This window comes from Camelus ferus, chromosome 23 (assembly GCF_009834535.1).
Source record: "Camelus ferus isolate YT-003-E chromosome 23, BCGSAC_Cfer_1.0, whole genome shotgun sequence".
NCBI lineage: Eukaryota > Metazoa > Chordata > Mammalia > Artiodactyla > Camelidae > Camelus > Camelus ferus.
The window spans coordinates 17,887,295-17,913,769 of record NC_045718.1 but is presented as its reverse complement, the minus strand read 5'-3'; the positions used below and the strand labels follow the sequence as shown (position 1 = coordinate 17,913,769).

Here is a 26,475-nt window from a genome sequence, read left to right as displayed (position 1 = left end):
ACTCTTAAAACAGTTACAGAAATGGAAATAGGGTTTTAAAATAATTCTATACTAAATAAAAAGACCAAATGATTTCACAGGAAACTTTTAACAAATCTTTAAAGAAGTGATCATTCCAACCTTACAAAAATTCCTCCTGAGAATATAAAAAAAGGAAATGCTCACCAGCTCACTTTATAAGGACTTCATAACCCCAGTACCCAAATCAGACAATAACAAAATGATGAAGAAATACAGACCCATTTCATCTATGAATATAGAAACAAAAGTCGTAAATAGAAGATTGCATTAGCAAATTAAATTCTACAGTATATAAAAAAGATAATAAACCATGACAAAGGTGGATTTAATGCAAAGTTGGTTTAATGTTAGAGAGTCTATAAATGTAATTCACTATATGACCATATAAAAGAGGAAAAATCATATATCATTTCAATAGTTACAGATATTTTTAAAATCGTCATAAGTTCACTAGTAAAGAAAGAAATCTTTTAATAAATTAGGAATAGGAGGTAATTTCTTTAGCATGATATAAAAAGTACATTTAAAAAATTAAGCAAATGTAGTCCTAAGTAGGGAAACATTAGAACATTACCCTTTAAAATCTGCAATGAGGCAAAGATAAGATCAACACATTTGTCATTCCTGTAGTAGATGTTCTTGCCAGTACATTCACTTAAAAAAAAATTCAGAGGGAGAAGGATTGGAAAAAAAAAATCACTATTTGTAATTGATATGATCATTTACATAGGAAACCCAAAAGAGTTCTACAAATACTGAGAAATAATAGGAGAATTTAACAAGTAACTCAATAGAAGATTAACATAAAACAATGAACTGTCATTTCATACACTAGCAACAAAAATAATTGAATAGAAGATACTATTTACAACAGTATTAGAGGACTTCAGTTACGTGGGAATAAATCTAACAAAAACTGAATTAAAGCCACTACAGGGAAAATCATAAATTCAAAGAAGATCCAAACAATGGAGAACTATTCCAACTTCACTGAATTAAAGATTCCGTTCTCTCCAAATTCATCTACAGGGAAATTTTGATCAAAATCCAAAAGGTCATTTTGGGGAGGAACCCAAAAACAGATTCTAATCGATATGGAAGCGCAAAGAGCCAAGAATAGCCAGGCCACTTTTCCAAGGAAAATTTGAGTCTTCACTTAACATACCCATATCAGGACTTATTTGAAGCAGCAGTAAATGAAGCAGTGGTACAGGCACTGGGATACATATGACGACCAATGGGTAGGGAGCCCGGAAACAGGCCCACATATCTACGAAATGTCGGCACATTAACAGTCACAGCATTTCAGATCAGTAGGGAATGGAGGGACCACACCATGAACAAAGCTGGGAAAGTGTTTCTCTGTAGGAAAAAATACATGAAACTGAATTAGTGCCGGTTATGCACCCTGCATCTCAGTCTCAGCCCCACGCTTCTCTACTCTTCTCTATAATACTAGATAAAACGTGTGTTGGCTCTATTATGTGAGAATATTCAATTCTGCTCCAGAGGACCAAGAAAGCAAACAGGATGGGTGAAATTCATCAGACGTATTGACTATAGATGGTAAGCAAGCAAGCAGTTTGTGAGATCTAGGCAGAATTCAGATGTGCTGAAAACAGGAGCGAGTTTGTAATCCGTAAGACATGCAAAAACAGAAAAAATGGAGCACATTACAAAAAGAAGAGGACAAACAAGAGTGTTACTTACAGATAGAAATGAATAGAAAGATCAAGCCACAGGTCACTAAGTATAGAGCATGCTTCCTCGGGGCTGACAGCCAGGCCACCCCACGTTGTCTCCCTATTGGTGACACCATTCTGGTCCCTGTAGGCTCTGCCCTAGAAATGCTGACAAAAGGAATGCCACCCTGAAGAACACTAAGGAGCTGCGTGCATAAACCTGCCGCCAGGCCTGCTTGTCCTGTGTCCCTCAGTAGAGCAAGGATACGTTGGTTCCAAGCATCTTTCATCTGCTGATACCTTAACCTCAATGCTGGTCCTCGTAGCCACAGTATTGGAGTGAAACACACGATTGAGATGCTGTGATCCTTTCGCACCCTATCCCAAGTGGGTTAACCTCAATTCTTTCCTCTTGGCTCTGGCTGTATGCTTTAAATAGATTCAGTAACCTCTGTGGTTTGATCATCATTATTCAGTCTGAGCCTTCTTGGTCCGTGGCCTCTACAGCCTGCACACTGGGAGGCTTCCACTGAATGGAGCCAGTTCCCCCAAGACACTGGGGCTGGGAATCTATATGCCACGTTTCTCAGACTCCCTGGGCAGCTGGTTTCTGGTTAGGTTCTGCCAAGAGGAAGCACTGGAGAGAAATTGGCAGGTGGGAAGAGGAAAGGGGGCTCACTTCTGACCTCTGGTTCTCATCACCCGACCCCTCCACTATCTGAACACCTCCACTACCAAAGATCCCTCTGCCAAACTGGGATCCCTGAAAGCTTTCAAAGACCCAAAACAAGTTAGCCATGTGGGGAAAAAAAGGCCTTAATTCCAAAATATGAAGATGGAAAATTGAAATGAACAAACGTTTCATTAAATGCCTCCAAAAAGGTAAACTTAGCCAACTTGTAAACTGCAATCCAATTCTTCAGCAGCTATCCAGAAATGCAATGAAGTTTGAATTACAAGGACAAAATGAAGACTGTCTTAAAACTCGAACATTTTAAAAACAATTTTCCTTTTTTTTTTTTTTTTTTTTTTACGTCAAAGAAGTTATATTTAACATGGGATGAGGGTCTATTTTAAATGGATTGATATGATGTGGGTGTATTTTGGGGCTGGGAGGTGGGATGTTCAATGGTAAGGGTGGTCATGACCTAGAGGTCTATAAAGGGCCGGACAGAACCTCTTACTCTTGAGATTTCTGTTGTACCCTCCACTATGTCCAGTGTAGTTAACATCCCCTTCACAACAGCTTCTGTAATGAAGGTAGGGGAGCAGAGACGGCGAGGAGCAGTTAAGAAAGCTAGCGTTTTGAAGAGATGTGCTAGCTCAACTCTATCTGGCCTGTGAAGAAACATAAGGTCCCAGGGCAGACTTGTGTCCAGTGGCTGGAACCTGAGTCTGTGGGTGGTCAGGGCAAGGTTGTGTATGCTTGGAGTAATGAGTTTCAGGGAACCTGGAGAATAGAAAGAGTTGCCAGTTATCACCTAGTGTCATGGTTCTGGTGTCATCCGTAGCCTTGCAGAGAACAGTTCTGGTTTCTCAGAGGAAAGGAGTTGTCAGCCTCCAATCTTCTTACTCCTACATCCTTCCCTGATGTCTGATATCCACTCTGTCCCTGGCATGTCTTCCTTCTACACCAGGGCTTCTTAAATTGAGCGTGTATAAGAGAGAGCGCCCGTTAAAAGTGCAGATTCCCAAACCTTACCCTTGATCCTGTGTAGGCCACGTCTAAGAAGCTCTGCTCCGTAGGATCCTCTCTCTCCTCTGCCCCCAAAGCTAGTTGAAAAATTCAGGTGCCAGAGACAAGTTCTTCCCTGTTCCCCGAAGCTTGCGCAGACAAATGGCATCTGAAGCAACCAGAAGAATTTACTGAGAATGAAGGAAGAGCCGAGGGGGCCAAATTGGTTTTCATACATAGCAAGGATTGCTGACCCACATTTTGTTCACAGCCTCTCAGTGGGTGTAAAGCAGATCCAGGTCCTGGAACTGAGAGAGTTGGGGTTGGGGGAAGGCAACACTCTTTCTGTTAATTGGGATTTCCAAGGACAAAGGCCCAGTTTTAAAAATTTTGTAGCCCTTTCTGTCCCCAGCTGCAGGCCCTTGAGATCAAAATGTGGTCAGATCCGAATCACCACTTGCATTTTGAAACAGATTCAGACTCTACCATCAAGTGCTACCGAATTTGCATCATAAGCCTTTGGTTTCATTATGTGATGAAAGGCTTTGTTTCCTCTGTAAAGGAAAGTCAGGCAGCACGATCAGAATGGAGGTTTGGGGGTTTTCTTTTAGACCTGGACACCCTTCTACTTTCATAATGCTAGGGGATCTGCAGAGAAATAAATCAGAAAGAGCAAAGAATGCTGGGCTTTCCTCTCTCTCCCGTTGGGCTTTGTGGCACAGACATCATGGAAGGGACTGGACTGGGTATCTGTGGTCCTGTGATCATGTTTACCCGCTTCCGGTGCCATTATCTGCTCCTCCTGGCTTTTCTCTTCTCCAGTCTCCATCTCCCCCGTCCAATCCATGACTGGGCTGACTGCTCAGCTCGAAGTTCCTGCAATTCAGATTACCAACATCCAGAGCAGTCCGTGAGAAATAGGGAGCTCCAGGGTCAGTTCGGTAGAAGAGGCTGGAGTCAGGGGAAGTCTTTTTTTTTTTTTTTTTTTTTTTTTCTGATAGGAAAGCAAGATGAAGCCCCTAGAGTCTCAGACGCGGGCTTAGAGAGGATGTAACTGGAGAGGAGGCATCCCAGGTGCTTGCGGGAGTCCTTTGTCTTTATGATGATGGTGACAGGATCAAAATTATGTGGGAAAATCAGGACGGTCCAGGAAAAAAACCCCTGCAAATTAAAATAGACTTTGTAGGAAAAAAAGTGAAAGGAAAACTTGACAAGGACAGTTTGGGAGGGTAAAATGGATGATTACAGTCACATATGTGTCCTGCTCAAGCTTTATGCATCATTAATATACAGCACAGCCTCAGGTATGACTTTCCCTAAATGCATCAGATTGGACATGGGGTAAGTTTTACATGATTAGCAAAAGGCTCCCACTTATCAACTCAGGTCCTCACCAGTAGATTCCTTCTGCAAGATTGTTCTCAGCTTAAAACTTTAAAATAAAGAAAAACAAAGGAAAGGAAATGGAAAAAAAAAAATCAGAGGAAACTTGCCCCTTGCCCTGGCCCCTGGCAAGGCTGACGTTAAAGTTAAGTGGAAGTCGAGCTGGAATAAGATGGGGCCGCTATATAAAGTTGAACTAGGCATCTGGGGCCCTCGCTAAATCTTTTTGGCCTCGACGGCGGCAACCCCAGCCTCCCTGCTGTCGTCCCCCGCCTCTGGGACTGAGCAGGGAAGCTCACGTTAGTGGCAGCCAAGGAGAGGGGCCGGCCGTGCCAGGACTAAAGAGGGAGGGGAGGGGAAAAAGCAAGTTTCGCCCACCCCACGTTCGGGCGGAGGGGCGGGAGCAACGCGTCCGGGCCGGGCGGAGCAGTGTCTTGGGCTCTGTGCATCTCTTCGGGAGCGGCGCGGGAAGGATGCTGGTCCGCAGGGGCGCGCCCGCGGGGCGCGGGATGTCGCGGGGCTGGACCGCGCTCTGCTTCCTGAGTCTGCTGAGTGAGTATGGGCCGCGCGCCCGGCCCTCCCGACTTGGCGGCGGGGAGGGTGGATGCTGTCCCGGAGGCTCAGCGCGCAGAGCCGAGTAACTCGGAGGGAAGGGACCCCTGCCCCAATCCACACCCCCACGCCCACGGCAGCGCCTGGCTTTGGTGGGGCGGGGACCGCTCGATCTCAGCCCAATGGAGACCGGCGGCTCACCTGGGAATCGATGGGGGTGGGACGCGACGGGAAGGCGACCACACCGTGAGAGTGAACGAGCCCAGGTGTAAACCGGGCAGCCAGCCCGAGGCTTCCCAGAGTCAGACAATGCGACACGCTCGAATTGTCTCTAAAATAAAGTGCTTTGAAGATGCCAGTGTCTCTTCACGTTGCCAAAGGTGCGGAGGGCAGAGTTAGAGCCAGAACCAGGAGAGGGGAGGAAGGGAAGCAAGAAAGTTTTGAGGCTGATGGTTGATGCAGAAAGCCGCGACCTGAGTGGGTTTCTAGGAAGAGAGCCCTTGCGCCCGCCAACCGCTAGGACAGGGGGAGTCAGAGCTGGACGTTCAAGGAACCAGAGCAAAGCCAATCTGGTACCAGGCCCCAGGTCCGAGGCCCAGGAGGCCCAGGAGGCAGGCTGAGTTAGGTGACCAGGGGAGTTTGGAATGAAGAACAGTCCGTAAAAATGTTCTTGCTTTTAAGATTGTAAAGCTAAGTTACAACTCCCTCTTCTGACACCTACACCCGTTGCACTGGTGGATGGAGTCTGTTCCGGGCCTGCCCCCCTTTCCCCACCACAACCCCTTGCCCTGGCACAAACTCAGATTTGTTACAATTGGGAATTTTCTTCCCTGCCCCTCTCCAAGTTCTAAAACTAGTGGAGAGGTCTGCAGACTGGTGGCCACCACCCCTCTGCTCAGCCACCCATACCCTTACTTCTTAAGCTCTTGCTCTTACTTTGGTTTAAAAAAAAAATAGTAGGCATCCAATAAATATTCTTAATTGCTTTCATTTGGGGAGAACATTCTCCATTTCATCTCCTTGCTCTTAGAAGGTTTTAAACATTCTAAGTTGTTCTCCTTTGTGCTCAAGATTTTGCTTCCAGGCCTCCAGGGCTCCCAATTCCCTATTCTTGCTACATCCTAGAGGCCACCCACCATGGCCCCAGAGAGTGACCTGGGCCAGCCAGCTAGGCCTCTTTGCTCTCAGTCTCCTCCGCTGTCCCCCTTTGGGTCCACCCAGTCAAAGAGAGACTCTGGGACGGATGGAAGCTCTAAGTTAGGCCCTGGGTTGACCTGTTAGGCAGCCCCAGACATGCCCTTTGGGACAGGGAAAAAACTGTCACTAAGGTGTTGAAGCCCTAGAATGGGGAACTGCCCAGGGGTCTAGCCTGCGACCTCACAACCCAGTGAGTTGACCAGCAGCTCAGATTCCTATCCAATGCTCCAGTCTCCTTTGGCTACACAGCTCGTGATGACCTGGTCCTGGGCCGAGTGAGGCCCACCCTTTTCTTATTTCCTCAGCTGGCTGGTCTCAGTCTCGCCTTGGCCTGCAGCAGTGAGGATGGGGAGAGCAATTTAACCTCTGCAGAACCTTGGGCAGATACATAAGAATTTCAGTATCTCTGCTTTGAGGATGAAGGGTGGGGCCTGGGTCTCTATTCTCCATCGTGCCAGACTGCTCTGTCCAATTCGTAGCTTTATGCCTTCCCTGAGAGCTTTCTAGGGCTTGTTTTTATTTAACACTAGGAGTTGTTTTCTGTTGCATAGTGGAGTAAATGAAATGACTGCCTTGAAATACTCACAAAGGGGCATTGCAGAAATTCCTCTCTGACACTGGCAAAGAGCTTTGTTCTGGGAAGGACTCTTTTCTGTAAGAAGTTGGCCTGGGGATGGTACAGCAGCCAACCCAAAGTAGACCTTCTTTGTTGGAGGTGAGGTGGCTCTGCGTGGTGACCAGAGGCAGGGTGGGGGCTGAGAGGCCACCAGGCAGCATTGCCACTCACCAGCTGCGAAGAAAAATCTTTCAGGTAATTAGGGAACCCCATCTGTCAGGCCCAGGGTATCTGTTTCCAAGCCCTCCTCGGCCTGTCCTTCCTCTTGCCCTGATAAGTCCCACCCCCCAGTCCCACCCCTTCACATTCCTCTTCTTCCTTTGGGTCCTTCGTGCCTGCTGACCCCACACCCATATCCTGTCTGGGGCTACGTGTAAGAGGGGAAAAAGAAAAAGGAAAAGAATTTTATCAGATATTTTCCAGAGGGGAGAGGACTCCACCCTTTGAATCCCTGCCACATAGTGACCAAGAAAGAGCAGCCTTGGGATCTGACTAATTCAGTGGTCCCCAGTGCTCCCCCTTGTAGGGCCAAACCAATTGGCACAACCTTTGCAAATGCAAGTCTTTAGCAGCATTCCTGTTTAACTGATAAAATGCACCTGGGCATCTTTTTCTTATCCTTTTGGCTCCACCTCCTGGGCCTCTTCCTTCACTTGTCTTCATTGCCTTCCTTCTCTGAGTCTTTGTCTCCAAAATCTTAGGGGCAAGGAGCACCAATGTGCCACAGATAAACTCAGGCACACAGCCTTGCAAAAACAAACCAGAGGGAGGAACAAATTCCACTTCTTACCATCTCACTGCCCGGTTTCCTTTAGAGCCTGGGCAGGAGGGCCTGGGCTTGCTTTCAGGGCTGGATAGTTACCCAGCTCCACCCTCAGGGTGCCTGGGCCTCCTTCTCCCATTGACTTTGCTGGATGTCACTAAATGGCCCTGAGTGTGGAGCACTGAAAATGTGAAGGTGTGGAAAAAGAACAAAACACCACCCTCCGAAAGAAAAATGCTCAGTTGCCAGGGTAGAATTTCCATATTTTTCTGGGCTTTGACTTCTCTAATGAGAACATTCTCTTCCTTCCTCAGCTAAGAAATAAAAACACAGGAGCTACAATTTTTAGTCCCAAGGGCTCTTGACTTTGCTAAGGAGAAAGACACATGCGTCTTGGGAGAATGTGATACGCACGAATAGGGATGTAGACCAAGGTGTACTTCCTAGGACCTACACTCCGGAGCCCACCAGAATGAATCACGCCCCTTTGGACATAAAGGAAAAGATGTCTGGCTTAACTGGGAAGTCTTCTTCTGATTTAAGGGGGGGGAAAAACCCCAAAGAACCCACAATTGATACCTTCTAGGGGAGCAACCTCTCCAGATAGCCAGCTCCATTGTTTAAGAAAATGCCTTAATGAGTCTTTGGGTAAGAAAACCTAGACCCCTGGACAAACCTTTGAGGTCCAAAGCAGACAGGCAGTTGAATTGCTGAGCATGAGAAAATAAAGTGGCACTTTGTATTTGATGGGCCCAAGAGACAAAAGACTATAGGACTCCAGAGCCCAGGAGAGCATAGAGAGAAGAGGGGAGGTACCCAGAGCAACAGGGAACAGTAGTGAGTAGAAGGTGGAAAAGACCTGGCTGGGAAAATTCCTTCCGGTGTGGCATGGCTGTTGAGCACAGGAATGTCTAGTAGTCCAAGAAGGTGCTGTTGTCTCTTCTGGGCTGGGCTGTAATCTCACCCTGTGATCTCCAGCTCACCAATATCCACAGCAAGGATGCTTCCTGAATGCTTCCAGGAAGGATGGGTGGCTCCCTATCTCCCAGAATTATTCATTCTAGTTTTTAGAAAACATAATCCCATGATGATAAGTTTTTCTTTGTATTGCAGTGAAATTAGCCTTTGTAAAACTTCTAGTCATTAATTCTGATTCTCTTCTTTGAACTCACAGAATTAATCTGATTTTTCTTGATTGTCAGCCTTAACAATCTTTCCAGTCTACCTCACTAGATTATAAGCTCCTTGAGGACGGGGTTTATTTAAACTCTAGTGACACACGTAACATCAGAAAAGAATCTTCTCTTAGTTTGTGCTCTGTTCCACACAGTGTCAAGCTTGGTCCTTTGCACATCATGGGTGCTTCGGAAAAATAAGAATGAATGAGTAAGTGAAGTCAATCTTGAAGAAAGGTATCTGTTCTCTCTCCCCAAATTCTTTTCTGGATCAAAGTTCAGCAATTTTTTTTTTTCCAGTGAAAGGCCAGATAGAAAATCTTTCAGGCACTGAAATCCATTGTGGTCTCTGATATATGTTCTATTTTGTTTAATTTTACAACACTTTAACATATAGAAGCCAACCTGGGCTCACTGGTCAAACAACACACAGCTCCTGGGTGGGATTCAATCCACCAGAGGAAGTTGCCAACCCCTGATCTAGATGGAAAAACACTCAGCCCTCAACCATATGACTTAGTTTGTAGAACTTTTGTAATTCTGGTTATCTCCTCAGGGGCACTCCCTTGATTGAAAACATTCCCTCTTAAGAGATAGCGTTGAATGAGGTGGCCCTACCCGGAAGTGGTCAGCATGAACAGGCCTGCTGCAGCTGCCTTTCACACCAAGCACTTATTGCGACGCTTGTGCTAAGGACCCTGAGTAATACAAACAATTGTGAGAGATGGTTCCGGCACTCAGGAAATCTGTAATGGAACAGAGGTGACAAGATCTATACTTAGGAAGCAGCATATATGATCTTGAGCCAGATAAGCCAGGCCGCGGTCTGATTACAGAGCCCAGGCTCTGTGTTTTGAGGGCCTCCTGTCTTCTTATCAACACAGACTGTGGGCTCCCAGCAGAGGCCGGCTTGTTCCTTCCTCCAAGTACTGCATCCCTTGGGATTAAGATACCCAGAATCTCTTCCAGCAGACTCCTCTTGCTTGTGCCGGGTGCTAGAACTTGAAAGGATGGGCAGAATGGGGCTGCCTGGCGAGGAGATCAGAAGACAGCCCCAACAAAGAGGAACATAAGAGGGTCTGTGAAAAACAAGACCGAGTATAGGAAAAACCAGTCTCCTAACGGACAGGGATTTAGGAGTTTCGGTAGCAGAACATCCTGGATCTCTGAGGGTTTGTAGAACTTCTTTAAAGACTAAAAGAATCTTCAATTGACTAATTGTAAGTAGAAATTTTTTAAAAATGTATATCTTATGTCTCTGCTTCCTTAGAGTACTGGAAAAAAAGAAAAAGGACTTTAACCTTCATGACTCAACATAATTCTGTTATGGTGCAACTCAGCAGCATCAGTAATGCTGCTGAAGGTGTACATGTTTATTTACTCCTACCGTAAGTGCTTCCAGACCAGTGTGCGTTTTCATGCTCGTGTCTGTCTTTCATTTATTGCTGTTTATTCATTTTCAGCTGTTGCTTCTCCCTATTGTTTGTTTTGTCTCTTTCTAAGTTTCAGCTTCAGTTAGGTTATCAGATAACCATGCTTGTTAGAATTGTGTGTAAAAGAAGAAAAACTCTCTGAAACAAGTACCTGTAGGTTAAATGCACCACTTTTGCAACGTGAGTTTTGGGACATCTATTTGGCTTCTTAGAATCTTCATTTCACTAACTTCCTGATACCCTGTCTCCTCCTTTTGTTCTAAGTTCATGAGTTGAGATCAAATAAGGTACCTAGGGTCAAATAGGGTACTTAGGGAGACACCATTAATAAAGATGGAGTGAGAAGTAAATAACAGAAGATAGCCTTTTGTTCAATTTTAAGTCATACTATAATGCTCTGTTGGGTTGGAGGTGAGGGCTGTTCCTCCAGTCTGGAGTGAAATGGAGCGGAGGTTTCACTGACTGTGTCTTAGAATCTGGTTGGTTGGTTGCCATGACTCCCATTCAGAGTTGGTGATCAGAAGCTCAGATAAGAGATCAACATTGGATGGTTTAAGGCCATCGGGTTTGGAGGGATAGGATTAAAAACAGATCTGTGGTCTTGATTCTTCTAAATGTCACACCTCCAAGACCTATCTCTTCATGGGAGCACTAGAAAGAGTGCACTAGGGACTCTGAAAATAAGGAAGTTCCTTATGGAACAGTCTCTAGGCTGCAGGGCCTAGGTCAGGATTGGTCCCCAGGGCTCTGCCAAAGTGGCCCCTTGCCCTACACCAGCTCATATGTACCCCGTTGCTTAAGCTGTTGCTCAGCCTTGGCTTCCTGCCCTCTCTCTTTATCCTGTTTCCCCAGGGTCTCCGAGGCTCACCCTAGGCTCAGGGACGTGAATCTGAGGTTGGGGGTCCCTTCTCATTGGCAGACAGATCCAGCAACCTGTCCCTCAGTTCTTGGCCAAGCGGTGGGTGGGAGGAGGTGGCTGCAGCCGGGAGCCCGACCCTAGTGGCTGGGTAGCTGGCCTGGGTCCGGGATTGCTTCACTCATCTGGAACAGGCACCTCTGTCCTCCAAACTTGCAGCGGGTCTCTGTTCACATCTGGAAAAGTTCAAAACTGTTTGTCTGGGTGAGGGAGGCCCTGGGGGAGGGGGATCAAAAGCGTGACATCACCTCAGCCAGGCCCAGCTTTCTTTGGGGAGAAAAGAGGGCTGGGCCAGGCTGGGCCAGATGGGATTCCCAGGAACTGATGTATTGGAGGGTGGAAGAAAAAGGCTGGGCAGGAAGAGTGATGTCAAGGAGAAGTTCCAGTGGTACCTTAAGAGGATAATCCTTCAAGTCCATGTCCAAATGTTCCCACCACCTGCCCCCTACACTGAGGTCATACCTTAGGGTCAGATTGCCCAGAGAGGCCTTAAATAGGCAAAAGAAGACTGGATCTGCTTCTCCATCTATTTTATTTTGACAACCTTCCCCCTACCCCTACACCTGAGCCAGACAGGAAGCCATCCTTTTCTCTCCAGAGTGTGGAAGATGTATCTGATTCTTAGCAGTTTGTACCCCCTGACCCTCTTGCTACTTCCACTCAAGAGTGAGCTAAACCTCAGTGCCCATTGCTCCTTGCCCCGTATGAGCCCGGGCCTTCCCTTTTGGCTAAAACCTTGGTGACCCAGGTTCCTATCTCCAAAATAGAGATAGTAACAGCCCTTGTTTCTCCAGCTCACCTGCCACACGATTTTAAGGTATGATTGTTGACTCACCATGAATGTCAGTCTACCTGCAGCAGGCTGGGTAGAGAGGCAGATGCGGGAGGCTGAGATTTGTCACCACCTTTAGGAGAAGCATTCTTGGCTTCAGGTTAATTGCCTTGAAACCAATGCCTAACTTCCGTCTGGATGCTGAGGGAAAGAAGAGGTGTCATTCTGTATTGCTCTGTACCTGGAAACCTCTGAAAAAAGATACACCTACATCTTAATCAGGAAAAGTCAGAGGCAAGCTTGAGGGTGGCTTAGGACCCTCAGGGGCCTTTCTCTGAGGATGGTACTGCTACGTGTGAACTCCGGATACCAAGGCTACTCCTAACATTTATAGGGCTCAAGCCAAGAGTACACTGGAGGCCCACAGACTCTATGTCTAAATACTTCAAAGTTGTAAGTCAGGCCTCCTAACTGGTAAATAAAATATCTTCTATCCTCTCACCTTGAAAAACATACCTTCTTGGCCACCTGGAAGGCCAGATTTGAATTTGGGCTTTGGCTCACACCGCAGGGGATCCTGCATGCATGCAAGGCTCACCTCGCCCACATGCTTAAGCCCTAACCCTTCTCCCTGCAAACAGCCACCCCTTGGGCCTGGGAGGCATACACCCTGGTTCTTCAGATCACCCTCAGAAGGATGGGCTGGGAGAAGAGGCCCATGTAAGTCCTCAAGTGAGCAAAGAGCTACGTGGGCAAGAAATCTAGGACTTCTGGTCCCCAATGTATGATCTACAAGAGATAGTACATCTCTGTTGGCCCCCTGGGCTCCTCATGGTTTGGGGAAAGGCAGGGCAAGACGAGGAACAGAATGTGGCCTTTAACGTGCAGGGTCCAGACAGGTAGCTTCTCCTTCCTGGGTCTAAGGATGGCACTGCTGGGGACCCTCGGAAACGTGGAAGGGTAAGGACCTGCAGGAAGATCTTCGAGAATAACTAGATCCAGGAACATTACGCTCTAGCAATTTAACATTTGTTATCTCATTGATTTTTCCCAACAATCCACACAAGGAATGACTCTCACTTTAAAGATGAGTAAACTGAGATACACACACACACATACACACATATACACACATTAAATTACATAGTTAAAACAAGTCTCAAAAAATTTAAAAATTAAAAACAATAAATTGCAGTTATTGACAGAGTTTGGACTGAGCTCTCGCACTTCACACCACATTTGGTGAGAAACCAGGCCTTACCGTCTCTAGTCCCTCAGCTGGATTCCTAGGTCAGAAATTCCCAAAAGAAATCTTGGGATTGCTTGCTGCGGTTCCTCAGTGAAAGAGAAGCAGAACAGATTTGAAGGTCATGAAAGAATGAAGGGCTTTGGGAATGGGGAAGCTTAGGGAGGGTGGAAGGTATATCAGAGGGCTGCACAGAGATGCTGTGAACTTTGTGATTATTCCAAGAGTTAAGATATTGAATGGAGAGTGACAAAAAGAAAGAAGGATACATTAAAAAGGAAATGAAGGTGCATCCTTTCCCACGTGTTAGATCTTTGCCAAGAAATTGAGTCAGGTGATGCCACGAGGCTCCAGAATGATTTATGTCCTGATTTTTCTTCTTTGTTTCTCTATAGGCTCTGGGTTCACAAATGCAAACTTGACATCTGCTACCACAAAGCCATCTACCACAGGAACAGCAAGAATGTCTTTACCTGTTCCTACAAATACAACCAACCAGGAAACCACCACACCAAGTACTCGGAGAAGCACCAGCCTCTACACTGTCACTCAGGGCAGCAATGGGACCACAGCAGCCATCTCAGGTAAGAAGTGTTTGTCTCCTGAGGCCCCAGAAGGAGGCTGCTGGCACTTGGGTAAATCATCAGAAGGTTTGCAAGCAACCCCCACCCTCTATTTCCCCGACCGATGGAAACATACAAGCCCCTTGTAATAACCGCTTGGGCGTCATGCCTAGGGTGCCCTGAAGCAGTTCCAGACAATCCTTCCTATTGTGACAGCTTTCTCAAGTCAGCACCCTGGCAGCTGATCCTCATCAGTAATCTTCCTTGTATTTCTCAAGTTTAGCTTAGAGATAAAATCGGCATCCTTCTCTGATCTCTTCTAAGTGAAGCAAAGTGTGTCCAGGTTCAGACCGGGTGTCTGAATTCTGTAGGGTGAGCCAGTCTCCAGTTCAGTTTCAGAATCCTGAGGATACCGCTAATACATTCTGGATGATAGCTCTGGTTCCAAACAGCTGGCTGGAAATGAGTTCTGGTTTAAGGTAAGAGTTAGGACGTGAAATAACTTAACTTCCCAAATTCCCTTTTCTGGATGGAGGTCCATACCTATGTCAGTGAACTGAGATGTGTGTGTGTGTGTGTGTGTGTGTGTGTGTGTGTGTGTTTATGCAAGCATGCATGTATTCATACTTATGTTTTGGTCTCTTCCAGAGACTACAGTCAGTTTCACATCTACCTCTGGGATCACCTCAGTCACTGAAACCATGAACTCTTCTGTCCAGTCACAGACCTCTTTAGCCACCACAGTGTCTTCTACCTTCATCAGTTTTACAACTTCCGAGATGACCTTGAAGCCCAGCACATCATCTGGAAATATTTCTGATTCCCCGTACAACAGTACCAGCCCTGTGACATCTTACACTCGCCCTTATACCCCATCTACTCCTACCCCAAGTATCGTCAAGGTGAGTGAATTGGGCCAAAAATGACAGATTACCCCCTCACTGCATATGTATGCAAGCTCTCTCGTCCCCTTAACCTCTCCTTATGCCAACCAATGAGATTGGGGTCGTGTAGGTTAGCATGAAAAATGTGCAGCTTAAATACTGCTGGAAAGGATAGGAAGGGGAGGTGAGGGGTGGAGTTGGGCAGCAAGGCTGATCTGTGCCATGGGTACTGTATTTCTAGGGAGTGGAGAGTGAGAAGGATTTTCAGAGATCCATCCCGTACTCTTTGGTCCTTCCCAGTACCAATCGCTCTGGTCCTTGGCCAGGGTGTCACCTGACTTCAAGCATATTTGGAAACCATCCTCCACCTAATGGTATTGCTTTTCCCAGAATGTCTAAAGCGAGTACCATCTCCTCTGCGTGAGAGGGTTTGGCGGTGTGCCGGGGGTAGAGAGGCAGTGGGGAAGAGGCACACCAGGGATGCTGAGCTCAGTTGCTTGTCTCAGCCTTGGGGCCTGCGGCTGTCAACAGTTCTCAACAGGAAGGGTAGAAACTATGAAGGTATGGAGCCTGGGGACAGGCATGGAGAGCCTGCCTGGTTTCTATCTTTAAAGGAGGTAGAATAGAAATCTGGAGAGTCCCAGGGACCAGGAGGAAAATGAGTGTCACCAGAATCTGCCTGGACACCTCATTATCTGTTTAGAAGCGTGTAATTCACTGTAGAGAAAACAGCCCAAATGAGAAAAGATCCTCCTCTCTTCCATTTCTGCATGATCCAAGCCAATGTTTACCAAGATTGCAAATAGCTACTTGCCTGCAAGTTCTGGCTGGTAAGGAAAGTCTTGATTATCTGATGGGGAAAGGACGTGAATTGAAGGAAGAATATAACTGTTGAAAGTCTCTAGTCTCCTAACAAATTTTTCAATTTCCTTTTTCTAAAACCTCTTAAGAAAATATCTCACAGAAATCAAACCAAAAGAAGAGATGGGGAAGGATCAAGGGGCAAAGATCCTGGCTTCTTTACTTTGTTTTTGTTTTAATACAGGGAGAAGTCAAGTGTTCCCAAATCAAAGAAGTGAGATTGACCCTAGGTATCTGCCTGGAGCTAAATAAGACCTCCAGTTGTGTAAGTCAAACTCTCCCGCCTCTATTCCTCTCCCTCCCTCTCCCGCCACAATTCCTTCTGAACATCCTTAAGCTGTGTCTTGGACTGGACAGACTTGAGTTGGGGGGGGGGGTGCTTAGCATGGAAAGGTGACTTCCAATACTGAACTTTGGGTTTAGGGAGTGAGAGGCCCCATCTGGTGGACAAAGAAGGCAAAGACAATTTTATTTAAATTCAATTACTTTTCCCCACCTCTATTGTACATTTAATATATACATATTGTCAGATTTAAGTTTGCTTTTTATGTTAAGAAAGTCCTTCGTGAAATGTAATGTAGTCACCTAAAACAGCAATTCATTTATTATTATTTGCATATAACTCTTTAATATACACATAGAATTTCTTTTGTTGTAACACTGCCTTTTCCATATACTATTTTCCCCAACATTATTTATCGAATGATCCTCCCCTTTATTTATTGGAGTGCTCACTGTAGTTTATATTATGTTTTTATATGTCATAGGGCATATTCTTCAGAGATATTTTATTTGTTCAGTTTGTCTTTTTTTTTTTTTTTTTGCCTGTTTTAATCTTTTAAAATTATTATGCTTTTATATTACAGCACTTTTAGTATCCAGCCAAGCAGGTCTTTGCTCATTACACTGTAAAAATGTAAGGCATTTTTCATCTAATCTTTTAGAAAAACTTTAGAAACATCTTTTCAAGATGCAAAAAAGCACAAAACCGTTAAAATTTTAATTGGAATTGCTCTAAAATCCCTTTGAGTAATAACTTTCTGGTTTTCTCTGGCATTGTTCAGTATCTTCTTTTCTTAGTTTTTAAAGTATTCTTTCCTGTAGATTTTATGGATTTCTTTTAGGTTATTTATAATATAGATTTCCATGATACATTCCAACTGATTGTTGTTGCTGTATTAGAAAGTTCATTGAGTTTTTAATATTTATCTTGACTTTAGTCATTTTCTTTAACTTGCTCATTAATTACAAGAACTTTTTAGTTATTTGGTTATTTTCTGGTTTTAAGGTGAGCTATCACGTTATCTATCATAATATGCTGTTTTTCTCTTTGCTTTTAGTAGTGATGTCTCTTCTTTCAGTTTCATGTCTTATTGCATTTGTAAACTGTACAGCACAATGTAAATTTTTAATGATGATAGCAGACCTCCTTGCTTTGTTTCAGTAAATCCAATTTCCTGACAGTAAAAATTTCCTGAATGAAGGATAGGATCACAGGAAGAGTGGTATTTACTTATATAAAAAAAAGCATTTTCTTACAAGTTGGGAATTCATTTAAGGGAATCATGTATATGATGTGTGACATGCATAGACTGGAAAGAGCCTGAGTAAATCCTGTAGCGTGTAGAGGGTGTTAATATCTTATTTTGTCCATTCTGACTGTTGGTGTCTATGATTATCAGTTGGGTCTTTCTGAATCACAGTCCTTTTAAAATAGTACCTAAGAAAATTGTTTAACTGAAGACTTCAAAAAACAACAGAAATTTTGAAGACATAGGTGCACACAATGGAATCAACTACATGTAATTTACAAAACAGTTAACTTAAGCATGAATATGCAATGAACAAGTAAGAATCTGGATGTTTCTGATACTGATTTTCTACTCTATGCATTAAAAAAATTTTTTTTGCCAAACACTTTGCTAATTATAACTAAGAAAAATGACCATCTTTTCTTTCTCTCTCTCTCTTTTTGTGTCATCTTGGTCGAGCCCTTATCTTCCTGAGTTTCACACTGCTCTGTGCCAGAATGCTAATTCTTTGTACAAACGATTTGGAGCTAATTGCAGAGGATTCATGCTAAGTGTCTGTCCATTGCTCTTCAAAGTTCACGTTTAACGAGGGTCATCATACAAAATAAGAGCTGGAAACTTAATGCTGCTCCAAAAATAACTCCTCTTACTGTGCTGCGCTCTCTTTCTCTGTGATGTCTTTACTGTCTAATCTATTTTGTACCACAGCTGAGAAGGTCTGCACTCTACTCTGAGATGTGGGGAGGATCTGTGAGTAGGGATGTGGAAAGACAGCAGCTCCTCCAATCCCCTAAAGAAGGCTTCCGCCCTGTGCCTAATGAATCAACTCTGTGGTAGCACCCGGTGTCGGGCTACTGTGTCCCCAGTTCTACCACTGCTGTGGCTCCCCCTTTCTTCCTGAGGGCTCCTCTTCCCCAGCACCCAAGTAGCAGCGCCTCCTAAGGTGATTTTTTTCCCACTCAGTAATCCTAGTTCCAGAATTTTGGGCCACAGCTCTGGACTGTGTCCCAGATTCCTCTTCCTTGAGTCCTACCGCATGCTTGTCTGACAATCGGTCTGTTCCAAAGGCTGTGAGTGATGTCGTGCCTCCCAACTTTCCTTAGGTTGCATTTGTATTTTTGGTGTCAGAGGGCCCCACGGCACTGGTTCTAGGATATGGGTTCCCCTAATATCCCATCCTTGTCATGCCCTCCCGTCTACTATGTTCCCATAACAGAAAGATGCATGCATTGTTCTCAGCTATCCAGACATGCGTTTTTGCACTGGTACATAGTGAGTACCCTCGCTGTTAGCTCTCACTTTGTGGATTACTTAGGTCTGTCTTCTGTACATGCATCCTATAGACACTGATATCCCAACTTCTCCCCTTCTGCTCCCCATCCTTCCTCTCCAGGCAGCAATTACCTATATCTAGGGTGCAGGGAGGTAATCCCACACTCTTGCTAAGCACCTGTTACCACATCTCAGAATTCTCATTAGCAGAATGTATCATCTGATGTGTGACATTCATTCTCTCTGCTGGACCGTCGGGTCAATTTAGTTTTTGTGGTTGTGGTTTCCCAAATAGTTTCCAAATGAGATGACTCTATTCTCTTATGCTATACCGATTTGTCCAGGGAAAGCGACCAAGAAGTTGTTTTAATGGTGGTAAAATTTACACATAAGATAAAATTCACTGCCTTCACCATTTTTAAGTGTACAGTTCCGTAGTGTTAAGTATATTCACACTGTTGTACAATCGACCTTCAGAACTTTTTTCATCTCCTAGAACTGAAACTCTATACCCATTAAAAAACTCCCTGTCCCCTCTCCTCCCAGCCTCTGGCAACTACTCTTCTACTTTCTGCTTCTATGAATTTGATCTTTCCAGGTACCTCATGTGAGTAGAATCATATACTGCTTGTCTTTTTGTGACTGGCTTATATCGCTTAGCATAATGTCCTCAAGGTTCATCCATGTGGTAGCAGGTGTCAGAATTTCCTTCCTTTTTAAGGCTGAACAATTGTGTGTTCGTACCCCATTTTGTTTATCCATTCATCCACCAATGGACACTTAGGGTGCTTCCACCTTTTGGCGATTGTTAATAATACTGTTATGAATGTGGCTGTACAAATCTCTCTTCAACACTCTGATTTTATTTCTTTTTGAGTATATACCCAGAAGTGGAATTGCTAGATCATATAATAGTGCTATTTTTAAAAATTTGAGGAATTGCCGTACTGTCTTCCACGGCAACTGGCTGCACCATTTTCTATTCCTTCCCACAAGGTATAAGGGTTCCAGTTTCTCCACGTCCTCACCAACACTTGTTATTTTCTTTTTTTTTTTTTTTTTTTTTGATAGTAGCCGTCTTAATTGGTGTGTGGTGGTACCTCATTGTGCTTTTGACTGGCATTTCCTAATGATTAACGACATTGAGCATCTTTTCATGTGCTGACGGACCATTTGCACGTCTTCTTTGGAGAAATCTCTATTCAAGTCATTTGCCCACAAGTTCGTTTTTCAGAGCTGCCTTTCTTTAGAACCACGTGTGTTTATGTGCAGAGGCTGTATTTACTCAGCTAACTCACATCCCCCATTGACTTCATCTGAGGCAGGCTGCCTCCAGGCTCCAGACCATACCCCCAAGCCCACGCCTTCCCTGCTCTCTGCCCAAACACTAAAGATCAGCTTCTATGCAGAAAAAATAACTTACAGGTGGAGGACTGATGAAGACAGTGTGTTTTCTGGAAAGAGCCTGAGATCTGGGGGACAACCTCGCTTCTCATCTCTGGTCAGATGCCCACTTGTGTGACTTGTAGCGGGTCCTTTAATGATTCCAGTCTCTATCTGAAAATAGAGTTTACCTGCATTGTCATACTCACACTGAAGCTGATAAAATTATTGAAAGGGAGGGAGGAAAAGAGAGAGAGAGGCGACTGATCCTAGAAACTCAACATTGGGAAATATCTTAAAGGTTGTTTAGAAAAATACTTGTCCCTCTCTCCCCCCCACTCCAGTGCTTAATGTGTTTCTTTAGCATGTTGAATCTTTGCAAAGTCTGAGACTGTTACTCTAGCAAGGTTAGGTGGTTTTATTACTATGGTTATTATTTTTACAAAATAACATGTACCAGCAGATGTAGTTAGGGGTCCACAAATCTGATTCTCATGAGCAAAATGCTGAAGCTGTGGCTTCCTCCTGCCCACTCTCCCATGATGTCTGCCCACTGGCTCTCAGGGGGCAGGATGTTTATTTCAAGCATCCGGAGAAGCATTGTGCTTTGTTCAGGATCCACCTGCTCCTCTCCGGGCCCAAACACAATTCACTGATGCTGCTGGGTTCCAGAGTGGGAGGCTGGCCACTGCTATTCCCTTGAATTGAGTCCAGGAAACAACACAAGGGGCGGAGGGACCTTGTGTGGAAGCCAAGCCATTTGGGACGTTAGGATGAACAATTCTCTGAGTTCTTATTTGTTTGGTGCTCTGGTTAGTGCAGACTGGGTTCAAAATTATGTCATGTACCCCCTACTCCCGCCACTGAGAGGTCTTACAGTCTGGTCAGAGAGAAATGACAATTAGCAGTTAGGCAGAATATGATTAAACATCAAAAAAGTGGATTCTAGAGGATATGGTAGATAAGGTGTTGCTATTATTAAGAGTAATAGTAACACCTGCCATTTCTCCAGCCCATTTGGTTCTAAACACTTTGCTGGGCACTCTTCCTACAACCGCTCTTCAGCCACCACCACGACCAAGGAACCTGCCCTCACACTAGTTGCCTGACATGCAAAGAATCTAGCAAATAGCAGAGCAAGGGCTGCTTCCCAATCTGATGGAAGCAGGACTGGCTTCCTGGAGGAGGTGAGACGTGAGCTGAGTCTTGAAGGATGGAAATCCAAGGGAGAAGGAAGTGCTCTTCATGCTCCTGGCATCCAGGGCTGTGAAGGTGTCAGGCTGTCACTTGGCTGGGCTTCCTGGCGATGGTGCCCCTACTCCAAAGGCCTCTCCCCACCAGCTTCTCCTGTAAACAGTCTACTCATAACTCAAGGGCTATTTCACGATGTTTCTGATAACCCCAAACCAGATGTGGGCTCACCCTCCTCTGAATGTCCAAAGCACTTGGCTGTACTTTTCTTGTGACACATACCAGGTAACTAGGTCTGTCACCTCGTGGTCTCTTGGTGCCTCAGTTTCTCCATCTATAAAATGGGGAGGATGAGACTACCCATCTCCTAGGGTTGTGTGAGGCCAACCAGAGTCCCCGTGCCTAAAGCACTCAGAACAGTGCCTGAGACACAGGCAGCGTCCATTGTCTTTGCTATGCACACTGACAGCTCGGACCATGTAGAGTTCATAGCTTCTCCCCAGCCCCACCCCCAGACACAACCCACGTGACACATGCAAGAGGATTTCACAGCGTCTCATAGTCAGGTCCTGACAGACGTCTCAACAGCTGGATCTGGCTGGGGTAGAGATTCTCTGGACTCAGCAGACCGAGGAGGTGCTGCTTTGTTTGGCTCGTTTCGACTGTGCCGGAGCCCAGTCCCACTGCCTCTCTCAGGAAGGAGACACATTTCAACCACTCAACCTTCAGAAGCTCAGAGTCCTCCAGGCAGGGGTTTCCCTCCTCCTCATGCAGAAGGCTAGGTGCTCGGGAGCGTGTGATGTTCACGAGAAGGCAATGGAAGTCTCTCCAAGGGGAGCTGGGCCCAGGGAGGAGGGGACCACTGAGCACATGCAATGTGGTTCCATCCACATGTGAAGAACCTCCATCCAAGGACTTCCTTGGAAACCTGCATAATCTAGCCCTTTCCTGAGGGGTGGAGCCACAGAGGCCTGAAAATTCACTTCTCTGTCCCCCTGGCTCTCGGGGACCTTCTGAGGTTACCCTTGGACTCATCTCTCTGTGATCAGGAGGTTTGCTAGCCCTGCTCTCTGGCCTGACCAAAGCCTCAAATTCCAGCTGGCAGAAGGAAGCTGGGACGTGAATCCAATCCTGACCTTGCCTGTGCCGGAGCAAAGGAGCCTGGGGTTTCCTCCCTGGGGCCACAGCACTAGGAAAACACCCAGGCTGCGCTCCAAGCCGGGAGGGGCCCTCTGGCCTCGCCCCGAGGAGCAGTCCTGCTTCACAAACAGGAAGCTTTCTCCTCCACGGAGGATCCGTCCTGAGGCCCCTCGCACGCCCCATAGATCTCCCCCCACCGGAAAGCTGTCAAAGCCGGCCAGGCATTTCCTCCTCCGCCATCTGCCATCCGGACAGAGGAGGGAGTCTTGGTTTCGGTTCCTTTCCTGTGCAGGGTCGGGGGCCGCTCCGACTGGAGGCTGCTGGGATGAATCCTGGGAGGCCTGAGAACAGGGTGCTGGACGGGTCCAGCCAGTGCTTCCAATTCATCCTTTCTGGGACTCTGATCATTGAGGACCAGTCAGCAACCTGGAGCAATCTGTGTCCTTCATATAAAACTGAGTTCCATGTTATTAATGGGAAAAGGGAATGGAAGACTAGACAAAAACACCACTTCAGGGTGAGCCGTGCTTTTTGTGAGACCCTCTGGAGAGTGAGAGGGAAGGGACGGAGGACCCCATGGAATCTGTAGTCATAGATTTGTCCTCTGCTCCTCACCTCCCTTGGCTTTTCCTCCAATATTTGGGGCTATTGGAACCTGTAAACAAAAGATTTTCTCTTCATTAGTATTGCACTATTAATACTTTCTGTTACTGGCAATTTCTTTTGAATTTACTCTGAATAGTGTATGTGTACATAGGCCATCCTTAAGTAAGACAGTATTTCCCAAATTTGTTCTCTGGCATCTCATAGTGCCGCTAATAGAGAAATACTTTGGTCCTGGAAGATTTTGGACTTTTTTTCTTATTGTGTTTTTGCACATCTATAGACTGCAGGATTTTTTTTTTTTTCGGTTGGAATTTTAGGGAAAAAAAAGATTCTTCTCGTTAAGAGGATAATAGAATAACTTTAAGCAGAATTATTGCCTGACACTCTGGAGGCAACTCAGGGTGTACCAGTGCCCTCATGTCCTGCTCCCCATCTTCCTCTGTCATCCCAGGAGGAGTTTAAGAAGGACAAGGGAGAAAAGCTAATGCAAATCCTGTGTGGGAAGGAGCAGGCCGGGGCTGGGGCCGGGGTGTGCTCCACGCTCCTTGTCCAGTCTGAGGTGAAACCTCACTGCCTGCTGCTGGTCTTGGCCAACAGAACAGGTAAGGGGCACACCTGTCTTTGGGTCCAGGGAGGGGGAGGGGCTAAAGCGAGAGGAGGCTGGGTAGAAGCCAGGCATCATAGCTCAGAGAGCACAGGGGCTGGGGAGCGGGGCTGTGCCGACTTTGGGAGAGACCCTCTGAGGTGGACTCTGCTCACCATCAGAGCGTCTTCTAGGACAGCATTGGAGGGTGGAGCAGGATGTAGATTCAGCAACCCTTGTTTCTAATTCTAGAAATTTCCAGCAAGCTCCAACTTCTGGAAAAGCACCAGTCTGACCTGAGTGAGGTAAGTTTTCTGAGATGATGGTTCTCGGAGGATTGCTGGGTTAGGGGAGTTCACTGGAGCAGGGTAGAGAGGAATGAATTATCTTCTCCAGACCGGCCCTTCCAGCCTCTCTGTCCATCTCCAACAGTTTTCAGACATCCATGTTTGAAACAAAATTACACAATGCAGCTTAGGAGATGTCAGCCTTCATTCTTATTTAGAAAATCCCTGAGGTCCATGTCTGCTTGGGTTTATTTGCTGTGGGTCACACACAGGAGTTGAGCGTGGGTTCCTCTTCTAGAACCTACATTCCACAAATGACAGGCGCTCTTTTCTGTGTCTTCTCTTCAAGCTGGGCATCCAAGACTTCAGAGAGCAAGATGTCAGGAGCCACCAGAGCTATTCCCAAAGTACCTTGATTGCACTGGTCACCTCGGGGATTCTGCTGGCTGTCTTGGGCATCACTGGCTATTTCCTGATGAACCGTCGAAGCTGGAGCCCTACAGGAGAAAGGCTGGTCAGTTCTGGGGTCCAGGGCAAAGGAAATGAGAGATAGGTCTCCTGGGGAGGTCCATGAAAGTCATGGAGTAGGGAGGAGAGACATCGGACAAGGTGCTTCTGTGCCCATGCATAGGAATACACGTGGTGTCTTTCTGGGTGAGCACCTTACTGTACCCGTGCGTGAGTCAGAACAGCATGTAGCAGGCTGGGGAGGAGGCACTAACCGGGGCCCTGCTCCCCGTGATAGCAGATGGTTCATGTCATCCATTTATTACTTCCCCTGGGCTAGTTTAGCTGGGTACAAACCAGAACAGATTTGTTCTAAATTTGCCACTAAGTTGCAAGCATATTAAACACCCACGGGCACCAACTGGCTCCCAAGAAGGGGACACATGGAAGGAAAAGCTACACTTGAAGTGTTCTGGATGAGGGAAGACAAGGCCAGGGTTTGACTCTCAGCCTTTGGCCCATGACCTCCTCTAGGGAGGTTATTCCACCCTGGGGGCTGCCCGGTGTCTGGCGGGAGCTGGCTCGGGAGGTGCCTCGGCCCGGTCAGGTGCCTTTCCTCTGTCCTTTCCCCTCTAGGAGCTGGAACCCTGACTGCTCTCCGGGAAGAAAGGAGTCTGCACAGGCAGCTGCAACCCACCCACCTCCTCCTGCTCCCTTCCCCCACCCCCATCTTGCTTCCCTGCTTACCAGATAATGCTCCTTTATTTATACACCATCTAGGGTGAAGACCCTTATTACACGGAGAATGGTGGAGGCCAGAGCTATAGCTCGGGTCCTGAGGCCTCCCCTGAGGCTCAGGGAAAGGCCAGTGTGAATCCAGGGGCTCAGGAGAACGGGACCGGCCAGGCCACCTCCAGAAACGGTCATTCAGCGAGACAACACGTGGTGGCTGATACTGAACTGTGACTCGGCCGGGCGGGGCGAAGCTGGGCAAGGCCTGCGGGAGGAGCCCCTCCCCGCGTCTGAGCAAGGGCTGCCGCGGTGCTGGAGGAGCCACCCCTTACCTGAGACCCCTTTCCCTCCACACACACCCTCGGGAAGCCGTCCCCGGGCCCCTGCACTGTGCCGCCTAGGGGAGAGGCAGGTCACATCTGCCCTTTACACACTCAGCTCCCTGAATCAGACTCTGGGCTACTTTGAAGAAAGATGTGACGGGGAAAGTCAAGGTGCAGAGAGACTCCTCGGGTCCCTTCCCTCACCCTCCTCTCTGCCTCCTTACAGGCACTCCCAGGGGAAGCATGGGCTTTTCTGGGTTACCATTTCCTCCCAGGAGGGTTTGCCTTTTGCTGTTTCTGCCTTATATTTTCTTTCTCTACTGTAGGAAAACTAAAGCAGCCCGTTGCCCTTGCCCCTCTCTAAGGCACTGTGGATTCGATCACCAGATTCCCTCGTGTTCTCCAAATTCCCCAGACTTCCCCTGCCCCCTGCCTCTGTGGACAGAGATGTGCCTAGCTTTCTGGCTGAGCTTGGAACTGGGCTCCAAGTTTTAGAACAAAGTCCTGTGTCTGCGTGTTTGGGGGACAGGGTGAGGGTGGGTGGACGCACGTGTTCCCCCCAGAGCGGCAGATGGGACAGGACCCACAGCTCCGTCCTGGTCTCGGAGGGGCCGCACGGACCCCTGTGGGTCAGAGCAGACAGGACCGTGGGGCCAGATCTCTGAGCCACGCCTGTTGACCTACGCTCTTCAGAGGGAGCTTCTTGACCCGAGGCTAGGTCCTGGCCTTAACCTCTGTCTCCATGGCTTCCTCCCTCCTCTCCCTGACTCCTGGGTTGAGCTGTGGCCTCAGTTCCCCCAGCAGACTCCTTACTGTCCCTGCCTCCCCCACCCTGACCCCTCTTACTTCTCTGCACCTCTGGGCCCCTGGACATCTCCAGAGGACCCTCACCACAAGCTACTCTGTGAGCGACCCAGGTTCTCATTTTTGTTTTTTTCTGGAGGGGTGAACAGGGATCCTGGTTTCAATGACGGCTGGAAATAGAACTTTCCAGAGATAGGAAGATGGGTTGGGTTTTTTTTTTTTCTGAATAAAAAGTAGCGTGTGTAAATACTGTAATTAAAGTGACATATTGGAACACATCTGTTCTGTGGCTCTGTCCAGGAGACCTGGCCGGATTGTGCAGCTATGTGATTGGAGGGGCTAGCCGGGGAGAAGTGGGACCATCTCAGGGGACATAGGTACCAGCCAAGACGCCACCCTTTGCCTAAGTCTGCTGAGTACCCCCCTCTCTGGGGGC

The 26,475-nt window shown here is 46.7% G+C and overlaps 1 protein-coding gene and 1 long non-coding RNA gene across 3 annotated transcripts; one reads left to right on the top strand and one right to left on the bottom strand.

Annotated features, from left to right (window-relative positions):
- Positions 1 to 471: 471 nt before the first annotated feature.
- On the bottom strand, positions 472 to 5,004 carry LOC116659426. The gene is made up of 4 exons (XR_004314816.1): positions 4,773 to 5,004; positions 4,153 to 4,539; positions 3,406 to 3,547; positions 472 to 1,383 (listed from the first exon to the last, which is right to left on the bottom strand). It is a non-coding gene; the product is annotated as an uncharacterized LOC116659426 (long non-coding RNA).
- Positions 5,005 to 5,142: 138 nt separating this feature from the next.
- CD34 (CD34 molecule) lies at positions 5,143 to 26,317 on the top strand. Of its 2 annotated transcripts, none has more exons than XM_006180733.3 (8): positions 5,143 to 5,313; positions 13,827 to 14,015; positions 14,643 to 14,896; positions 15,924 to 16,004; positions 23,315 to 23,465; positions 23,699 to 23,751; positions 24,083 to 24,247; positions 24,817 to 25,146. In XM_006180733.3, exons 1-8 carry the CDS (start codon positions 5,235 to 5,237, stop codon positions 24,829 to 24,831), a joined length of 987 nt encoding a protein of 328 aa, XP_006180795.1. In that variant the 5' UTR covers positions 5,143 to 5,234; the 3' UTR covers positions 24,832 to 25,146. The 2 variants fall into 2 exon arrangements, with proteins under 2 accessions (XP_006180795.1, XP_006180794.1); XM_006180732.3 differs by having other exon boundaries at positions 5,147 to 5,313; positions 24,961 to 26,317.
- Positions 26,318 to 26,475: the final 158 nt, after the last annotated feature.